At 44.4% G+C, this 20,867-nt stretch overlaps 1 protein-coding gene across 3 annotated transcripts in view; it reads right to left on the bottom strand.

Moving 5' to 3' along the window:
- COPA (COPI coat complex subunit alpha) overlaps positions 1-20,860 on the bottom strand; it is a 29,316-nt gene extending 8,456 nt beyond the window's left edge. The window contains exons 1-20 of one of the 3 annotated variants that reach the window (XM_033082818.1): positions 20,768-20,860; positions 18,222-18,335; positions 16,970-17,043; positions 16,179-16,259; positions 15,496-15,572; positions 14,660-14,769; positions 12,919-13,028; positions 11,587-11,686; positions 10,387-10,522; positions 10,225-10,307; positions 9,176-9,326; positions 7,834-7,900; positions 7,143-7,218; positions 4,879-4,961; positions 3,688-3,827; positions 3,127-3,212; positions 2,772-2,910; positions 1,728-1,890; positions 1,016-1,162; positions 33-92 (exon numbers count right to left, since the gene is read on the bottom strand). In XM_033082818.1, coding sequence (XP_032938709.1) covers positions 33-92; positions 1,016-1,162; positions 1,728-1,890; positions 2,772-2,910; positions 3,127-3,212; positions 3,688-3,827; positions 4,879-4,961; positions 7,143-7,218; positions 7,834-7,900; positions 9,176-9,326; positions 10,225-10,307; positions 10,387-10,522; positions 11,587-11,686; positions 12,919-13,028; positions 14,660-14,769; positions 15,496-15,572; positions 16,179-16,259; positions 16,970-17,043; positions 18,222-18,335; positions 20,768-20,807 — 2,037 coding nt within the window. In that variant the 5' untranslated portion in view covers positions 20,808-20,860. Of the gene's footprint in view, positions 1-32; positions 93-1,015; positions 1,163-1,727; positions 1,891-2,771; positions 2,911-3,126; positions 3,213-3,687; positions 3,828-4,878; positions 4,962-7,142; positions 7,219-7,833; positions 7,901-9,175; positions 9,327-10,224; positions 10,308-10,386; positions 10,523-11,586; positions 11,687-12,918; positions 13,029-14,521; positions 14,554-14,659; positions 14,770-15,495; positions 15,573-16,178; positions 16,260-16,969; positions 17,044-18,221; positions 18,336-20,767 lie in introns of those variants that run through there. The other 2 variants (XM_033082820.1, XM_033082819.1) reach the window with 2 other exon arrangements.
- Between the last annotated feature and the right edge of the window lie 7 nt (positions 20,861-20,867).

Here is a 20,867-nt window from a genome sequence, read left to right as displayed (position 1 = left end):
GGGACTGGGAGCAGGGATTGCAGCAGCGCCACCTCGCCCAGCTTCTCCCAGCAGCCCTTGTCGTCCAGCGCCTTGGCCGCCTCCAGGGCGATCTATCCCAAGGGAATTATGGAATTCTGGGATTAGAGGGATTGGGAATGGGGAATGGGAGCAGGGATTGCAGCAGGGCCAACTAAACTTCCCAAAACGTCCCAAAACATCCAAAACCAGACTTCCCAGAATGTCCCAAAATATCCAGAACCAAACTTCCCAAAACGTCCCAAAATATCCAAATCCAAACTTCCCAAAACGTCCCAAAATATCCAAAACCAAACTTCCCAAAACATCCAAAAACAAACTTCCCAAAACATCCTAAAACATCCAAACCCATGCTTCCAAAAATGTCGCAAAACATCCAAAACCAAACATCCCAAAACATCCAAATCCAAACTTCCCAAAACGTCCCAAAACATCCAGAACCAAACTTCCCAAAACATCCCAAAATATCCAAATCCAAACTTCCCAGAACGTCCCAAAACATCCAAATCCAAACTTCCCAAAACATCCAAAACCAAACTTCCCAAAACATCCAAATCCAAACTTCCCAAAACGTCCCAAAACATCCAGAACCAAACTTCCCAAAACATCCCAAAATATCCAAATCCAAACTTCCCAGAACGTCCCAAAACATCCAAATCCAAACATTCCAAAACATCCAAAACCAAACTTCCCAAAACATCCCAAAACATCCAAAACCAAACTTCCCAGAATGTCCCAAAACACCCAAAACCAAACTCCCCAAAACATCCCAAAACATCCAAAACCAAACTTTCCAAAATGTTCAAAACCAAACTCCCCCAAACGTCCCAAAACATCCAGAACCAAACGTCCCAAAACATCCCAAAATATCCAAATCCAAAGTTCGCAGAATATCCCAAAACATCCAGAACCTAACTTCGCAAAACGTCCCAAAACATCCAAAACCAAACATCCCAGAACGTCCCAGAACACCCCCAAATCCCCCTGCTGCCATCACCTCGATGTTGCCGCACTCCAGGGCCAGGCTGAAGCGCGTTTTCTCGTCCTTGACGAAGTGCAGAGCCACCTCGGGGTAGCCCTTGCGCTGCAGGTACGCGATGATCGACTGCCCCACCAGCTTGGCGTTCCTCACCATGTGCAGCACCTGCACGGCATTCCCAAAAAAACCTCGGGAAAGGCTCCTCCCATTCCTGGGAAAGGATCTTCCATCCTTGGGAGAGGCTCTGCCAGCCCCTATTCCCAAAATCTTCCTGCCTTTATTCCCAAATTCAAAACCCCTCAGGAAAGGTTCTTCCCATCCTTGGGAAAGGCTTTGCCAGCCCCTATTCCCAAAATCTTCCTGCCTTTATTCCCAAATCCAAAATCCTTGGGAGAGACTCTTCCATCTTCAGGACAGGATCTTCCCATCCCCTGTTCCTAAAATATTCCCTTCTCACCCTCTATTCCCAAATCCTCCTGCCCCTATTCCCAAATCCAAAACCCTCAGGAAAGGCTCTTCCCATCCTTGGGAAAGGCTTTGCCAGCCCGCAATTCCCAAATCCTCAAGAATGGTTTTTCCACTTTTTCCCCATTCCCAAATTTCCTGTTGACGAGCGCCAGTTTGAATCCAAACTCAGTGCTGAGCTCATGGAGCTCACTCACATTTCTCCACCATTCCCAACCCAATTTCCCCTCATTCCCAGATCTCCCCCATTCCCAGATTTCCCGACCTCGTCGTATTTCCTGTTGATGAGCGCCAGTTTGAAGCGGAACTCGGTGGGGTCGATGGTGAGCACGCGGGGCCGGCACTCCCGGTCCAGGCAGTAAACGTTGTTGCCCTTGACCCGCGTCACGTAGATGGGCAGGTCCAGGGTGCGGATGATGCCGTGATCCCTGTGCCAGGGAGGGAATTCCAGTGAGATCCAGGATGTGCCAGGGAGAAAATTCCTGGCGAGGGATTCGGTGATCCCTGGTGATTCCTAGGTAAAGAATTCCTGGAGATGCCCAGTGATTCCTGGTGATTCTCAAGGAGAGAACTCCACGAGATTCCCAGTGATTCCCAGTGATTCCCTGGGGCATAAATCCCAGTGACCCCTGGTGAATTCCCAGTGGGATAATCCCCAATGTGATAATTCCCAGTGGGATAATTCCCAGTGGGATAATCCCCAGCGTCATAATTCCCAGCGGATAATTCCCAGTGTGATAATCCCCAGTGGATAATTCCAAGTGAGATAATCCCAAGTGGGATAATTCCTGTGGGAATAATTCCAATGGGGTAATTCCCGGTGGATAATTCCCAGTGACTCCCAGTGATGCCTGGTGATTCCCAGTGGGATAATTCCCAGTGTGGTAATTCCCATGGGATAATCCCCAGTGATCCCTGGTGATTCCCATGGGATAATTCCCAGTGATCCCCAGTGATTCCCAGTGGGGTAATTCCCGCTGTGACAATTCCCATGGGGTAATTTCCAGTGGATAATTCCCAGTGATCCCCAGTGATTTCCAGTGATGCCTGGTGATTCCCAGTGGGATAATTCCCAGTGGGATAATTCCCAGTGGGATAATTCCCAGTGTTCCCCAGTGATTCCCAGTGGGATAATTCCCTGTGGGGATAATTCCCAACGTGATAATGCCTAGTGGGACAATTCCCAGTGAGATAATCCCCGGTGTGATAATTCCCGCTGCGATAATTAATCCCCGGTATGACATTTAATCCCCAGTGGATAATTAATCCCAGTGGATAAGGAATTCCCGGCGGATAAGCGCTGTCTGACCCCGAGGTGACGGCGTATTTGATGTGGTTGGACGTGGTGTAGATGAAGACGCCGCTCTCGTCCCAGGCGCCGCTCTTGACCCGAATGTTCTCGTGGATCTGGCACAGCGACTCCAGCTTCCGGTTACAGATCAGGATGGCTGGGGACAAAAAACGGGAATGACAGCGGGAATCACGGGAATTCCAGTTAAATATGGGGTTTTACAGAAAAATCCTGGGATTTTCCTTAAAAAAAAGGGATTTTCCATTAAAAAAAGGGATTTTCTATAAAAAAAAAGGGATTTTCCATTTAAAAAAGGGATTTTCCATTAAAAAAAGGGATTTTCCATGAAAAAAAATGGATTTTCCCAGCTCACCATGCTTGGCCAGCAGCGCCACGTGGGACATGTCTGCTGACCAGATCACGTACTTCACCTTGGAGATCTTCACCGAAGCCAAAGTCCTGCAAAAAAAAAACAGATCCGGGATCAGGGATAGCCCAAAATCCACCCTGGGATCCCAAAGAACACCAGAGGATCCCAAAAAACATCAAGGGAACCCAAAAAAAAAAAACCCCGAACAAAAAAACCCAAAAAAACCAAAAAAATAAGCAGGACTTTTGGATGAAAAAAACAGGATTTAGGGTACAAAAAATGGGATTTAGGGTGAAAAAATGGGGATTTAGGGTGAAAAAAAAGGGATTTAGTGCAGGAAATGACGGATTTAGGGTGAAAAGAGCAGGATTTAGTGCAGGAAATGCAGGACTGGCTGCAGGAAATGCAGGAAATTTTTTTGCAAGAAATACAGGAATTTTTGCAGGAAATGCAGGATATTTTTTTTACAGGAAACACAGGGAAAATTTTTGCAGGAAATGCAGGATTTTTTTTTTTTTGCAGGAAATGCAGGATGTCAGAGCAGCCCCCCCAGCCCCCCGGCACCGTTTCTGCTGCACGTCGAAGAGCGCGACGCCGTCGCTGTCCCGCAGCAGGAGGCTCCCGGTGCCTGCGTAGAAAATCTCGTCGCAGTTGGGAACCGGAACCTTCTTGGTGATCTCGTTCTTCAGGTTCTTGATCAGGATCTGCCGGCAAGAAATTCCCACATTCCCATTATCCCAACCCCAAACCCGTTTTTGGGATCATTCCCCTGGATCCAATCCTGTTATCCCAATCCCCATTATCCCAACCCCAAACCCATTTTTGGTATCATTGTCCTGGATCTGACCCCATTATCCCAACCCCAAACCTGTTTTTGGGATCATTGTCCTGGATCCAATCCTGTTATCCCAATCCCTGTTATCCCAATCCTTGTTATCCCAACCCCAAACCTGTTTTTGGGACCATTCCCCTGGATCTGACCCCATTATCCCAACCCCAAAATCCATTTTTGGGATTATTCCCCTGGATCCAATCCTGTTATCCCAATCTCCGTTACCCCAATCCCCATTATGCCAATCCCAAACCCGTTTTTGGGACCATTCCCCTGGATCTGACCCCGTTATCCCAATCCCAATCCCAATCCCAATCCCATTTTCCCGTTTTTCTCACCGAGTGCATCCTGTCCAGCACCGCAAATCGGTTCCACATCCCCGTTACCCCAATCCCAAACCTTTATTTGGGATAATTCCCTGGATCTGACCCCGTTATCCCAATCCCAATCCTTTATTTGGGATCATTCCCTGGATCTGACCCTGTTATCTCAATCCCAATCCCATTTTCCCGTTTTTCTCACCGAGTGCATCCTGTCCAGCACCGCGAATCGGTTCCGCATCCCCGGTACCCCAGTCCTTATTATCCCAATCCCCGCCACCCCAATCCCAAACCCGTTTTTGGGACCATACCCCTGGATCTGATCCTGTTACCCCAATCCCAATCCTTTATTCGGGATCATTCCCTGGATCCAATCCTGTTATCCCAATCCCAATCTCATTTTCCCGTTTTTCTCACCGAGTGCATCCTGTCCCAGCACTGCGAATCGGTTCCACATCCCCGTTACCCCAATCCCAAACCTTTATTTGGGATAATTCCCTGGATCTGACCCCGTTATCCCAATCCCAATCCTTTATTTGGGACCATTCCCCTGGATCTGACCCCGTTATCCCAATCCCAATCCCATTTTCCCGTTTCTCTCACCGAGTGCATCCTGTCCAGCACCGCGAATCGGTTCCGCGCCACCCACACGGCCGTGAGCCCCGAGGAGCGCTTCCCTTCCGGAGCTGGAGCCCAAAACAGCGGGGTCAGCAACCCCAAAAACACCAGGGTGACCCCAAAAACATCAGGGTGACCCCAAAACCAGCAGGGTGACCCCAAAAACAGCAGGGTCAGCAACCCCAAAAACATCAGGGTGACCCCAAAAACAGCAGAGTCAGCACCAGGGTGACCCCAAAAACAGCAGGGTGACCCCAAAAACACCAAGGTGACCCCAAAAACATCAGGGTGACCCCAAAAACAGCGGGGTCAGCACCGGGGTAACCCCAAAAACAGCAGGGTGAGCCCAAAAACAGCAGGGTCAGTAACCCCAAAAACAGGGGGACAACCCCAAATACAGCTGGGTGAGCACCGAGGCGACCCCAAAACCAGTGGGGTGACCCCAAAACCAGCAGGGTGACGCCAAAAACAGCACCAGGGTAACCCCAAAAACAGCGGGGTCAGCACCAGGGCGACCCCAAAAACAGTGAGGTGACCCCAAAAACAGTGGGATAACCCCAACAACAGCAGGATGAGCACTGGGGTGACCCCAAAACCAGTGGGGTCAGCACCAGGGTGACCCAAAAACCGACAGGATAAACATTGGGAATCCAGCCCACAGTATGGGATTGATGGGATTGGATTTGTGGGATTTATAGGATGGGGTTTATGGGAAGGGATTGAGGGGATTTAAAAAAAAATAAATAAAGTCAGATTTGAGGGATTTTTCCACCCAAAAAATCAGGGATTTGAGGGGTTTCCCCTCAAAAACGTGGAACTCGAGGGTTTTTTCCCCCCCAAAAACGTGGGATTCCAGAAATTTTTCCCAAAAAATCAAGGATTTGAGGGGTTTAAAAAAAAATACAAAACAGGGAATTGAGATTTTCTCCCCCCAAAAATCAGGAATTTGAGAGGTTTTTTCCCAGATTTTAGAGGGGTTTTTTTCCCCAAAAAACAGGGAATTTAGGGTTTTTTCCAAAAAAAATCAGGGATTTGAGAGGGTTTTTCCCAAATTTTAGATTTTTGAGGGTTTTTCCCCCAAACCTTTCAAACCTTTCCCTCCTCCCCCCTCTGCCAGTGGAATTTTCCCTTTTCCCTCTTCATTTTTTTGGGAGCTGCTGGTTTGAAATTCCAGCTGCTCCTCTGTCACATCCAGGGATTTGATTGATTTTCCCAATATCCCAGTTGGACAAAACTTTCCATAAAAAAAAAATTAAATAAATTATTTTTGTCCCAAAATCCAGCCCAGCAGGGAAACAGAAATCCATAAATCCCTGGAAAAATCCCCAAATCCATCATCCCCAACGTTCCCTGGCAGGGGGAGCAGCTGGAGGAAAAAAATAAAAAATAAAAATAAATTAACAAAAAAAGATAATTTGGGAGTTTTTATCCCATTCAATCAAGGCTTGGAATCGTAAATTCCTGTAAAAAAACCAAAAAAATGGGATTTGGCAGGAGAAGGAAAACAAAATAATTAAAATAATTCCTGGGATTGTCGTTTTTAAAGGTTTTTTTATCCCAAAAATCCAGGCCAGATCCAGCTGGGAGGGAAAAGAATTCCTGATAAAAAATGGATGGGGATGGAGAAGTTTGAATTTTTCAAGGGAGAAAGGGAGAAGTTGCCAAAAAACAGAGAAAAATATTTTTTTGGGGGGCAAAAAAGGAGATTTTTTGGGGGAAAAAATAAGGTTTTTTTGGGGGAAAAAAAGATTTTTTTGGGGGAAAAAAGAGATTTTTTTTGGGGAAAAAAAAGAAGACTATTTGGGGGAGAAAAGGGATTTTTTTGGGGGAAAAAATGGGATTTTGGGGAAAAAAGAAGATATTTTTGGGTAAAAAAAGATTTTTTTGGGGGGAAAAAAAGATTTTTTGGGAAAAAGGGGATTTTTGGGGGAAAAAAGAAGATTTTTGGAGGAAAAGAAGATTTTGGGGGGGGAACTGGGATTTTTTTGGGGAAAAAAGATTTTTTTGGGGGGAAAAAGGGGGATTTTTTGGGGGAAAAAGAGAAGATTTTTCAGGGGGGAAAAGGGGATTTTTAGAGGAAAAAATTAAGATTTTTGGGGAAAAAAGAAGATTTTTTGGGGGGAAAAAGGGGATTTTTAGAGGGAAAAAAAGGGATTTTTGGGGATCAATAAAGGGGAAATGGAGGAGGGGGCGGGGATGGGAATTCCGGGTTTTTGGGGGGATTTTTGGGGGTTTTTGGGGTCACCCACCGTCGGGATTTTGGGAATCAGCGTCCTTGGGAATGCTGTACAGGTCGTAGGTGCTGTTCTCCAGGTTGCTGGCTCGCTGGGGACAGAGACAGGCAAAATCAGGGATTCTTCCCAAAAAACATCAGGGATTTCAGGGAAAAAATCAGGGATTTCAGAGAAAAAAAATCAGGGATTTTAGGGAAAAAAAATCAGGGGTTTTAGGGAAAAAAATTCGGGGATTCTTCCCCACAAATTCAGGGATTCTTCCCCAAAAATTCAGGGATTTCAGGGAAAAAATCAGAGATTTTAGAGAAAAAAAATCAGGGATTTTAGGGTAAAAAAACAGGGATTTTAGGGAAAAAAATCAGGGATTTCAGGGATAAAAATCATGGATTTTAGGGAAAATATCAGGGATTCTTCCAAAAAAAATCAGGGATGTTAGGGAAAAAAATCAGGGATTTTGGGATTTCCCCATCTCTTCCCCTCCACCATGCTCAGGGATTTTAGGATTTGGGGTTTTGGGGATTTGAGGGTTTGGGATTTGAGATTTTGGGGATTTTGGGGTTTGGGATTTTGGGGTTTAGGGGTTTTTGGGATTTTGGGGTTTGGGATTTTGGGGTTTTGGGGATTTTGGGACTTGGGGGTTTTGGGATTTTGGGGATTTTGGGATTTTGAGGATTTAGGGATTTAGGGATTTGGGGTTTGCACTCACGGTGCAGAGCAGCACGGCGTTCTCTGCGGGGTTGTAGGACATGCTGAACACCGGGAACTTGGAACCACTGGAGAAAAAATGGGGAAAATCTGAGGATTTGGGGTGAAAACCGGACAGTTTATGGGATGGGATTGATGGGATAGGATTTATAGGATGGGATTGATGGGATAGGATGGGATTGATGGGATGGGATAGGATGGGATTGACAGGATTTATTGCACTTCTAGGATGGGGTTTATGGGATTCCTAGGATGGGATTTATGGGATTTATAGGGTTTATGGGATGTGATTTATGGCATTTCTAGGATGTGATTTATGGGATTTATTCCGGGATTTATCCTGTGCCTGTGGAGCTGCATCATGGCCATGATGGGAGTTGCTGCAGGAAGGATTCATGGGATTGGGATGGGATTGATAGGATATGATGCACGGGATTTATGGAATTTATGGGATGTGATTTATGGGATTTCTGGGATGTGATTTCTGGGGTTTCTGGGATTTCCATGCCTGTGGAGCTGCATCACAGCCACGTCCCAGGAGCTGCTGAAGTCGAGTTGACACGGGAAGGATTGATGGGATTGGGATGGGATCAATGGGGTTTATAGGATATGATCTATGGGATTGATAGGATTGATGGGGTTTACGGGATATAATTTATGGGATTTCTAGAGTTGTTGGGGTTTCCATGCCTGCAGAACTGCATCACAACCATGTTTCTGGAGCTGCTGAAGTTGAGCTGACACGGGAAGCATTTATGGGATGGGATTGGGATGGGATTGATGGGATTTCTGGTCTATGATCTATGGGGTTTATGGGGTTTATAGGGTTTATAGAATATGATTTCTGGCAGTTTTGGGGTTTCTGTGCCTGTGGAGCTGCATGACAGCCACGTCCCGGGAGCTGCTGAAGTCCAGCTGCCGCAGGAAGCATTGATGGGATTGGGATTGATGGGGTTTACAGGATATGATTTATGGGATTTCTGGGCTGTGATCTATGGGGTTTATGGGATTTCTGGGGTTTCTGGGTTCCCATGCCTGCGGAGCTGCATGACAGCCACGTCTCGGGAGTTTCTGAAGTCGAGCTGACATGGCAAGGATTGACGGGATGGGATTGGGCTGGGACTGATGGGGTATGATCTATGGGATTTATAGGATTTATGGGATTTCTGGGATGTGATTTCTGGGGTTTCCGTGCCTGCGGAGCTGCATCACAGCCACGTCTCTGGAGCTGCTGAAGTCGAGTTGCCGCAGGAAGCATTTATGGGATGGGACTGATGGGATGGGATTGATGGGATTTATGGGATTTCTGGGATGTGATTTCTGGGGTTTCTGGGTTCCCATGCCTGCGGAGCTGCATGACAGCCACGTCTCTGGAGCTGCTGAAGTCGAGCTGCCGCAGGAAGCGATCCTTGACGTAGAACAGCGAGTTCCCGTGCACGGCCAGCGCCGGCCGCTCCCGCTCCAGCTTGAACACCAGCATGCCTCCATCGTGGCCTGGGGAAACAGGGAAAAACATCTGGAATTACAGCTGGAATTTGGGATTGAACACCAGCATGGCCCTGTTGTGGCCTGGGGAAACAGGGAAAAATACTGGGAATTACAGCTGGAATTCTGGGATAGAACACCAGCATGCCCCCGTCGTGGCCTGGGGAAAAACAGGAAAAAACATTGGGAATTACAGCTGGAATTCTGGGATTGAACACCAGCATGGCCCTGTTGTGACCTCAGGAAAAAAAAGGGGAAAACATCCGGAATTCCAGCTGGAATTCTGGGAAACTATTGGGGAAAGAAGCGGGAAGAACACTGGGAGTGACAATGGGAATTTGGGGTTTGGAAGAGAAGGGAGTTCCTGGGGAAATCTGGGGTTCCTGGGGGGATCCCAGCTGGAATTTGGGGTCTCCCATCTGGATTTTGGCGTTCCTGATGGAATTTTGGGGTTCCTGATGGGATTTTGGGGTTCCTGTTGTGATTTTGGGTTCTCCCATTTGGAATTTGGGATCTCCCATCTGGAATTTCGGGTTCCTGATGGGATTTTGGGGTTCCTGATGTTATTTTGGGGTTTCTGGTGTGATTTTGGTCTCTCCCACATGGAATTTTGGTGCTCCTGACGGAATTTTGGGGTTCCTGTTGTGATTTTTGGCTCTCCCATTTGGAATTTGGGGGTCTCCCATCTGGAATTTTGGGGTTCCTGTCAGGATTTTGGGGCTCCTAATGTTATTTTGGGGTTCCTGGTGGGATTTTGGCCTCTCCCATGTGGAATTTTGGGCTCTACCATCTGGAATTTCGGGTTCCTGATGGGATTTTGGGGTTCCTGGTGTGATTTTGGTCTCTCCCATGTGGAATTTGGGGTGTCCCATGTGGAATTTTGGGCTCTGTCTCCAGCAGGACCCACCTGCAGCGAACAGGTTGAGGTTGGGATGCGCCGCCAGCACCCAGAACCGGTCGTGGTCGCGCCGGAACGTCTGCACTCCAGTCCTGGGGGGGCAAAATCCAGGAATTGCAGCAATCCCCAGGGAAATTCTGGGAATTCCCACCCCAGGGAGCCCCCTCTGACCTCTTGGACATGTCCCACACCCGGATGCTCTTGTCCTCGGAGTTGCTGAGGATCAGCTCCTGGCGCGGGTGGAACACGGCGCACGAGACGTTGTTGTAGTGCCCGCGGCACGTGTCCACCTCCCAGGCCTTGGATTCTGGGGGAAAAAACGGGAAAATGGGGAAAAGTTAATGGGATAGGGAGATACAGCAAGGGAACAAAAAGAGTGGGGGAAAAAAACCCGAAGGAATGGGGAAAAAACACAAAGAAATGGGGAAAAAATACAGGAAAAAGGGAGAATCCAGCTTGGCTTGAGTTCAGCTTCCAGGGTTTGGATTCTGGGGAAAAAATGGGAAAATGGGAAAAAGTTAATGGGATGGGGAGAAACTGCAGGGGAATAAAGAGAGTGAGGGAAAAAACCTGAAGGAATGGGGAAAAAACACAAAGAAATGGGGAGAAAACAAAAGGAAATGGGAAAAAACGAGCCCAGCAGGAGTTCAGCTCCCAGGCCTTGGATTTTGGGAAAAAAAGGGGAAAATGGAGAAAAGTTAATGGGGAGGGGAGATACAGCAAAGGAACAAAAAGAGTGGGGGAAAAAAACCTGAAGAAATGGGGAAAAAACACAAAGAAATGGGGAGAAAACAAAAGGAAATGGGAAAAAACGAGCCCAGCAGGAGTTCAGCTCCCAGGGTTTGGATTCTGGGGGAAAAAATGGGAAAATGGGGAGAAGTTAATGGGGTGGGGAAATACAGCAGGGGGATTGAGAGAAACCACAGAGAAATGGGGAGAAATAACAAAGAAATGGGAAAAAACCACAAGGAAATGGGGAAAAAACAGAGGAGAAAGGGAGAAACCAGCCTGGCTTGAGTTCAGTTCCCAGGCCTTGGATTCTGGGGGATTTGGGGTAAAAATCAGGGAAAATGGGAAAAAAAATTGATGGGATGAGGACAAACAGCAAAGGAATGGAAAGAGTGGGGGAAAAAACCACGAGGAAATGGGAAAAACTGTGGAGGAAAACAGAAAAATTGAAGGAATGGAAATTAAAAAAAAGAAATGGGAAGAATGGGAATAAAAACCCAAAATAGAAGGAATTGGGGGATAAAACCTCCCCAAAATTTGGGATAAAATTCAGGCAAAGAGCAGGAATAGGGGATGATTCCCCTCTGCCCCATCCCGAGGGGTTTTTCCCGTTTTTTGTGTTTTTTTCCCTTTTTCCCTCACCGTTCATCCTCCAGATCTTCACCTGGCGATCGTCGGCGCCCGACACGATGAGCGGCATGGACGGGTGGAAGGCGGCCCAGTTCACACCCCGGTCATGGCCCTGGAAAATGGGGGAAAATCCAGGGAATTTTTATTGGGAATTGTCATTGGGAATGGGGGTGAAAGGTCCAGTTCACACCCCAGTCATGGCCCTGGAAAACGGGGAAAAATCCAGGGAATTTTTATTGGGAATGGGCACTGGGAATGGGGGTGGATGGCCCAGTTCACACCCCGGTCATGGCCCTGGAAAATGGGGAAAAATCCAGGGAATTTTTATTGGGAATTGTCATTGGGAATGGGGGTGGATGGCCCAGTTCACACCCCGGTCATGGCCCTGAAATCCAAGGAATGGGGGAAAAATTCAGGGAATTGTCACTGGGAATGGGGATGGAAGGTCCAGGTCACCCCCCTGGTCATAGCCCTAAAATCCAGGGAATTTTCATTGGGAATGGGGGGAAAATCCAGGAAATTTTCATTGGGAACGGGGGAAAAATCCAGGGAATTGTCACTGGGAATGGGAAAAAATCCAGGGAATGGTCACTGGGAATGGAGGAACAATCCAGGGATTTTTTATTGGGAATAGGGCAAAATCCAGGGAATTTTCATTGGGAATGGTCACTGGGAATGGGGGTGGATGGTCCAGTTCACTCCCTGGTCATGGTCCTGGAAATCCAGGAAATTTTCATTGGGAATGGGGGAAAATCCAGGGAAATTTCATTGGGAATGGGCACTGGGAATGGGGGAAAAACCCAGGGAATTGTCACTGGGAATGGGGAACAATCCAGGGAATTTTCCTTGGGAATGGTCACTGGGAATTGTCACTGGGGATGGGGGAAAATCCAAGGGAAAAATGGCAGAGAATGGGAAAATCCATGAAAAAAATGGAAGGGAATGAGAGAAATCCAAGGAGAATGGGAGAAATGGAAAGAAAAAAAGGAATGTGGGGAAAAGCAGGAAAATCCCTCTGGGATCCCTGCCTGGAACTGCAGGGACTGAGGAGGCTCAGCTGAGCAGGGTTTAAAAATCCCAAACCATTCCCAGAAAAAAAAAAAAAAATCTGGGATTTTTCATCCCCTGGAGCCCTTCCCAGACCTCATCCCAAGTTTTTTTCCCCCCTTTTCCAAGAGAAATTTCCCCAAATTTCCCAACTATTCCCTCTTTTCCTATCCCATCCCCTGGGCTCAGATCCCAAACCCCCCTGGAAAACCCCAAAACCCCTCCTGGATCTCATTTTTCCTGCTGCCCAGCTGGGATTTCTTGGAATTCCCCCGGAACCCTGGGAATTGTGGGCACCTCCAGGACGTGTTTGACCACGGCGTCGGTGGTGCCGAAGAGGTCGACGCCGGTGATGCCGCGCACGTCCGACTCCACGGCCCCCGGGGACAGGTTCTTCTTCCTGAGCCCTGGGAAAAGCGGGAAAACCTCGGGAATCAGCACCAGGATCCTGCAGTTCCCAAGGGGTTTCCCATTCCCTGGGGTCAGATACCAAATCCCCCCTGGAAAATCCAAAAATCCCCCCCTGGAAAATCCAAAAATCCCCCCTGGAAAATCCCAAAATCCTCCCCTGGAAGATCCCAAAATCCTCCCCTGGAAAATCCAAAATTTCCCCTGGAAAATCCCAAAATCCCCTCAGGAAAATCCCAAATCCCCCCCTGGAGTCTCCATTCACTGTTCCAGCCCCGTTCCCATGCTGGGATTTTCCAGTCCCAGCTCCAGGATCCATAGAATCCCAAAATTCCTGAGGTTTGGGCAAGAATCCCAAGCTCAATTCCAAACTCATCGATTCCCATTAAAAAATTCCCAGAGTAGAATTCCTAGCAGAACAGAATTCCCATGAGAGAAAAATTCCCAGGAGAAGAAAATTCCCAAGGAGAGATTCCCAATAAAAAATTCCCATTGCAGATTGTAAATAAAAATTCCCATTGAAGATTCCCAATTAAAAAATTCCCATTGGAGATTTTTGCTGGAGATACCCAGGAACGAATTCCCAGAAAAGCAGAATTTCCATGAGGAAATTCCCATTAAAAAATCCCAGGAATTCCCTCCAGAGATGGGGATCCAACCCTCCCTGAGCCCCTTGAACTTCCCAACCCTTTTTCCATGGAAAAATCATCCCAAAAATCCAACCCTGGCACAACTCCAGGCCATTCCCTTTTGTCCTGTCCCATTCCCTGGGATCAGATCCCAAATTTCACCTGGAATATCCCAAAATCCCCCCTGGATCCCCCTTTTCTGAGCCCCCCAGGATTCTCCATCCCCTTCTCCAGCTGCTCCAGCCCCTCATTCCCAGCTATCCCAGGATTTTTTGGGATTTCTCCCATGGATTTTGTGATTTCTTACCAGAGATGTCCCACACCCATTCCCATGGATATTCCCATTTTTTTGGGATTTTGGGTTTTTTTTTGGGATTTCTCACCGCAGATGTCCCACACCCATTCCCAGGTTATTCCACTCCCATTCCCATGAATATTCCAATGGATATTCCCATTTTTTTGGGATCTCTCACCGGATATATCTCACACCCTGATGGTCTGGTCCCTCCCACTCCCATTCCCATGGATATTCCCATTTTTTTGGGGATCTCTCACCGGAGATGTCCCACACCCATTCCCAGGTGTTTTCTTGGGATTTCTCCCATGGATTTTGGGTTTTTTTGGGATTTCTCTCTGGAGATGTCCCACACCCATTCCCAGGTTATCCCACACCCATTCCCATGGATATTCCCATTTTTTTGGTATTTTTTTTTGGGATCTCTCACCAGATATATCCCACACCCTGACGGTCTGGTCCCTCCCACACCCATTCCCACGGATATTCCCATTTTTTCGGGATTTCTCACTGGAAATGTCCCACACCCATTCCCATGGATATTCCCATTTTTTTTGGGATCTCTCACCAGAAATGTCCCACACCCTGACGGTCTAGTCCCTCCCACTTCCATTCCCATGGATATTCCCGTTTTTTCTGGGATCTCTCACCGGTGATGTCCCACTCCCATTCCCATGGATTTTCCCATTTTTTTGGGATCTCTCACCGGATATGTCCCACACCCTGACGGTCTGGTCCAGGCTCGCCGACACCACCAGGTCCTCGGCCGGGTGGAACTGGGCACACATCACGTAGTGGTTGTGTCCTGTCAGCACGCTGGGAAAAACGGGAAAAATGGGATAAAAAACGGGATAAAAACAGGGAAAATGTTACAGCAAAACTTGGAAAACATCCCAGCAAAACCAGGAAAAAAAAAATGGGAAAATATTACAACAAAACCAGGGAAAAAATGGGAAAAACACGGGATAAAAACACAAGGAAAATGTTACAGCAAAACTTGGAAAACATCCCGGAAAAACTGGGAAAAAAACGGGAAAATATTCCAGCAAAAACTGGGATAAAAACAGGAAAACGTTGCAGTAAAAACTGAGGAAAAAATGGGAAAATATTCCAGTAAAACCCAGGATAAAACCGGGAAAAAACAGGAAAACATTCCAGGAAAACCCAAAAAAAAATTCCTATAAAACCCAGGAAAAGATTCCAGTAGAACTGAGAAAAAAAACAGGGAAAAAACAGGGTAAAAACAAGGAAAACATTCCAGCAAAACCCAGGAAAACATTCCAGCAAAACCCAGGAAAACATTCCAGCAAAATCCAGGTAAAAATTCCAGGAAATCCCAGGAAAAAAACAGGAAAATATTCCAGCAAAACCAGGAAGAAATGGGAAAACATTCCAGCAAAAACTGGGGAAAAAATGGGAAAAAAAACAGGGTAAAACCAGGAAATCCTAAAATAATCCCAGGGAATCCCAAGGGAATGCCAGGAAATCCTAAAAAAAATCCCAGAAAATCCGAGGAAATCCAGAAAATTCCAGGACTCTCACCAGACACAGGTCCTGGACTGCCAGTTCCACACCCGGATGGTTTGGTCATCAGAGGCACTCAGGATCCAGGGATACTCCTGGGAAATTAAAATTAAAATTAAATTAAAATTAAAATTAAAGATAAAAGCAAAATTCCCACCAAGAAATTCTCATTAAAAGATTCCCACTGGAGATTCCCAGGAAGGAGCAGAAATCCCACGGGAATTCTGAGAAATTCCTGGGAGGAAATTCCCAGGAAAAGCAGAATTCCCAGCAGGAGAATCCCAGGAGAGGAAAATTCCTGGGAGAGGAGATTCCCACTGGGGATTCCCATGGAGAATTCCCACAAATTCCAGAAAATTCCCCAGAAAATTTCAAAAAAATTCCCAGAAAATTAAAAAAAAAATTTAAAAAATTCCAAAAAATTCCAAAAAAAATCCCAGAATATTCCAGAAAATTCCAAAAAAAATTCTCAGAAAGTTCCAAAGAAATTCCCAGAAAATTCCCAAATTCCCAGAAAACTCCAAAGAAATTCCCAGAAAGTTCCCAAGGAGAAATTCCTATAGATTCCAGAAAATTCCCAAAAAAATTCACCAAAAATTCCCCAAATATTCCCAGAAAATTCCAAAAAAAATCCCCCAAAATTCCCAGAAAATTCCAGAATAATTTCCCAGAAAATTCCCAGAAGATTCCCAAAATCTCACGTGGTGGAAGAAGGTTGTCCTGATGTAATCCAGGTGTCCCAGCAGGGTGAAGAGACAGCGCCTCAGTTTGTAATTCCACACCTGAAATCCCAGAGATCCCAAAATCAAAAATCCAGGGATTCCACGTTGGCAAATCCCCCTCCAACCCAGCACCACAAAATTCCCATTTTTTCCCAGGATTTTTCCCCCTTTATTCCCAAATTTCCCTTCAATTTTCCTACCTTAAACAAATTTTCCACCCCAAATTTCCCCCCTCACTCCCAATTCCCAAAATTTATTCCCACAAAATCCCAAAGTGGAAAAGCTCCATCTCCACCCCAGGGAAGCAAACCAAAATTCCCATTTTTTTTTCAGGAATTTTCCCCTTTTTTTCCCACATTTTTCCTCATTTATTCCCAAATTTCCCTTTAATTTTCCCACCTTATCCCAATTTCCCACCCCAGAATTCCCCCCCAATCCCAATTCCCAAACTTTATTCCCACAAAATCCCAGCTGGGAGAGAATTCCCAAAACTCAAAAACAGGGAAGCAAAATTACAAAATTCCCTTTATTTTCCCAGGATTTTTCCCATTTTTTTCCCAGGATTCTTCCCATTTTTCCAGGATTTTTTTCCCTTTATTCCCAAATTTCCCTTCAATTTTCTCACCTTATCCCAATTCCCATCCCAGATTTCCCCCCCAATCCCAATTCCCAAACTTTATTCCCACAAAACCCCGAGCTGGGCCCATCCCAGGCTCTGTTTTTTTGGGGATATTTTTTTTTGGGAAAAGTGGAAAATTGGGAATTCCCACCTTGATTTTGTAGTCGTCTCCCCCGGACACGAAGAGCGGCTGCTGCTTGTGGAAATCGATCCCTCGCACCGGCCCTGGGGGGAAAACCTCGGAATTCCCAAAAATTCCTCCAGGAAACCCCAAACCCAGCAAAACCCAGCAAATTCCAGATGCTGGGAGCAATTCCTGCTTTTTATTTCAGGATTTTTTTTCCCGTTTTTTTGGTGTTTTTAATCCATGGAAATGTTAAAAAATAAAAAATCAGGAATTGTCTCCAAAGCGCTGAGCCCAAATTTGGGATTTTTGTGGGAATTCTGGGGATCCCAAAATCCTGGGAATGCTTTGCTGGGGGGTTTGCCCAGATTCCAAAAATCCTCCCCAGAGCGGGGGAAATTTTGGGAATCCATCCCAAAAAATCCCTGGGATTTATCCGAAAAATCCCTGGAATCCATCCCAAAAAATTTCTGGAATACATTCCAAAAAATTCCTGGCATTCATTCCAAAAATCTCAGGAATCCATTCAAAAAAATCCCTGCAATTCATCCCAAAAATCACTGGAATTCATCCCAAAAATCCATGGAATTTATCTCAAACAATTCCTGGAATTTATTTCAAAACATCCCTGGAATCCATCCCGAAAATCTCTGGAATCCATCCCAAAAATCCCCAGAATCCATCCCAAAAATTCCCCCAGATTTATCCCAAATAATTCCTGGAATTCATCTCAAAAATCCCTGAAATCCATCCCAAAAATCTCTGGAATCCATCCCAAAAATCCCTGGAATTCATCACAAAAAATTTCCAGGAATCCATCCCAAAAATCTCTGAAATCCATCCAAAAAATCTCTGGAATCCATTCCAAAAATCCCTGGAATCCATTGCAAAAATCCCTGGAACCCATTCCCAAAAAATTCCTGCAATCCATCCCAAAAATCTCTGGAATCCATCCCAAAAAAATTCCTGCAATCCATTCAAAAATCCCCAGAATCCACCCCAAAAATTCCCCTGAATTTATCCCAAACAATTCCTGGAATCCATCACAAAAATTCCTGCAATCCATTCAAAAAATTCCCTGGAATCCATCCCAAAAATCCCTGGAATCCATCCCAAAAAATCTCATTTTTTTCCCCCCAAAATCCCCATTTTTCCCCAAAAAATCCCATTTTACCCTCCAAAATTCCCCCAAAATCCCCATTTATCCCCCCGAAAATCCCCATTTATCCCCCAAAAATTCCCATTTTCCCCCAAGAATTCCCGTTTTTCCTGGACTCACCATCGTGCTCGTCGAACTTGTCGATGAGGGTGCACATGCGATAGTCCCAGAGCTGGATCACCCCGTTGTGGAGGCTGCTCAGCACCCACGGCCGCTTCGGGTGGAACGACAGCCCTGGAAAGACAGAAAAGGGGAGAAAAAATATAATAAATATAAATTAAAAATATAAATTAAATAAAAATAAATTAATAAATAAAATAAAAAGGGTCGCTTCGGGTGGAACGACAGCCCTGGGAACACAGAAACAGAGAATAAATAAAATAAATATAAATAAGGAATACAAATAAAACAATAAATAAATAAATAAATAAATAAATAAATAAATAAATAAATAAAATAATTATAAATTAAAAATATAAATAAAATAAAAGTAAATAAGTAAATAAATTAAAAAGGCCGCTTTAGGTGGAACGACAGCCCTGGGGACAGGGAAATGGGGAATAAATAAAATAAATAAAAAATATAAATAAAATAAAATTAATTAAATAAATATAAATTTTAAAAAAAAAATAAATAGATAAATAAATTACAAAAATAAAAAGGGTCGCTTCGGGTGGAACGACAGCCCTGGGACAGGGAAATGGGAGAAAAAACAAAATAAATATAAATAAAAAATATAAATAAAATAAAAATAAATAAATTAATTAATTAATTAAAAGGGTCGCTTCGGGTGGAACGACAGCCCTGGGAGAGGGAAACAGGGAATAAATAAAATAAATAAAAATTTAAATAAATAAATAAATAAATGAATAAATTACAAAAATAAAAAGGGCCGCTTCGGGTGGAACGACAGCCCTGGAGACACAGAAAATGGGGAAAAAATTAAATAAATAAAATAAATATGAATAAATATAAATTAAAAATATAAATAAAATTAAAATTAATTAATTAATTAATTAAAAGAGTCGCTTCGGGTGGAACGACAGCCCTGGGACAAAGGAATGGGAGAAAAAAGTTAGATAAATAAAATAAATATAAATAAAAAATATAAATAAAAAATATAAAAATACAGAAAATATAAAATATATATAAACATATTAAAAAATATAAAAATAAATAAATTACAAAAATAAAAAGGGCCGCTTCGGGTGGAACGACAGCCCTGGGGACAGGGAAACAGGGAATAAATAAAATAAATATAAATAAGAAACATAAATAAAATAAATAAAATGAATATAAATATAAATATAAATATAAATATAAATATAAATATAAATATAAATATAAATATATAAATAAACAAAATAATTATAAATTAAAAATATTAATAAAATAAAAATAAATAAATAAAGAATAAAAAGGGCCGCTTCGGGTGGAACGACAGCCCTGGGACAGGGAAATGGGGAATAAATAAAATAAATAAAACAAATATGAAAAAAAATATAAATAAAATTAAAATAAATAAATAAATAAATAAAAAGGGCTGCTTCGGGTGGAATGACAGCCCTGGGACAGGGAAATGGGAGAAAAAATAAAATAAATAAAATAAATTTAAATAAAAAATATAAATAAAATTAAAATAAATTAATAAATAAATTAAAAGGGTCGCTTCAGGTGGAACGACAGCCCTGGGGCACGGAAATGGGGGAACAAATAAAATAAATAAAATAAATAAAAAATATAAATAAAATAAAATAAATTAAATAAATATAAATAAATAAATACATAAAAAATATAAACAAAATAAAAATAAATAAATAAAATAAATAATTAATTAAAAGGGCCGCTTTGGGTGGAACGACAGCCCTGGGGACGTGGAAAATGGTGAATAAATAAAATAAATATAAATTAAAAATATAAATAAAATAAATTTAAAAAATATAAACAAAATAAAAATAAATAAATAAAATAAAACAAAAAGGGCCGCTTCGGGTGGAACGACAGCCCTGGGACACGGAAATGGGGAGGGAAATGGGGAAAAAAATTTTTTAAATGGAAAAAAATTAAAAAGGGGGGGAAAATGGGAAATAAATTTTTAAAAATTAAAAAAAAATTTAATAGAGAAAATAAAAGAATGAAAAAAACAAAAAGGGGGGAATAAAAAAGGGGGAAATAAAAAGGGAAATGGATGGGAAATGGATGGGGAAAGGATGGGAAAGGAATGGGGGAAAGGGATGGGGGAAAGGGATGGGAAACCCCTGGGGAAAAGGACGGAAATGGATGGGAAAGGGATGGAAAGGGATGGAAAGGGATGGGAAATGGATGGGAAATGGATGGGAAACCCCTGGGAAGAGACAGAGGAAACCCTGGGAAAGGACGGGGAAAACACAAGGAAATGTCTGGGAAGAGACGAGGAAAACGCTGGGAAAGGACAGGGAAGAGATGGGGAAAACCCTGGGAAAATAGACAGGGAAAATACGGGGAAAAGACGGGGAAAAATCTGGGAAAACCTGGGAAACATCTGGGAAAAGCCCTTCTCCAAGCCCTCCCTCCATGAATTCCACCTCCCCCTCCCCACTCCCCCGCCCCAAACCTCTCCCCCGGCTCCCCCCCGCCTCCCCCATTCCCCACACGCCGCCATTCCCGCTTTTCCCGTGGTTTTCCACCTTTCACCCGCGCCGATTTGGTCTCGAATTTGGTCAGCATGGCGCCGCTCCGGCCCGGCCGCAACCCGGAACCTCCACGTCGGCACCGCGGAAGCGCCCC

Source organism: Catharus ustulatus, chromosome 30, assembly GCF_009819885.2.
Source record: "Catharus ustulatus isolate bCatUst1 chromosome 30, bCatUst1.pri.v2, whole genome shotgun sequence".
Classification (NCBI taxonomy): domain Eukaryota; kingdom Metazoa; phylum Chordata; class Aves; order Passeriformes; family Turdidae; genus Catharus; species Catharus ustulatus.
Note: the sequence above shows the minus strand (reverse complement) of the source record. Positions and strands in the feature narration are given on the sequence as shown.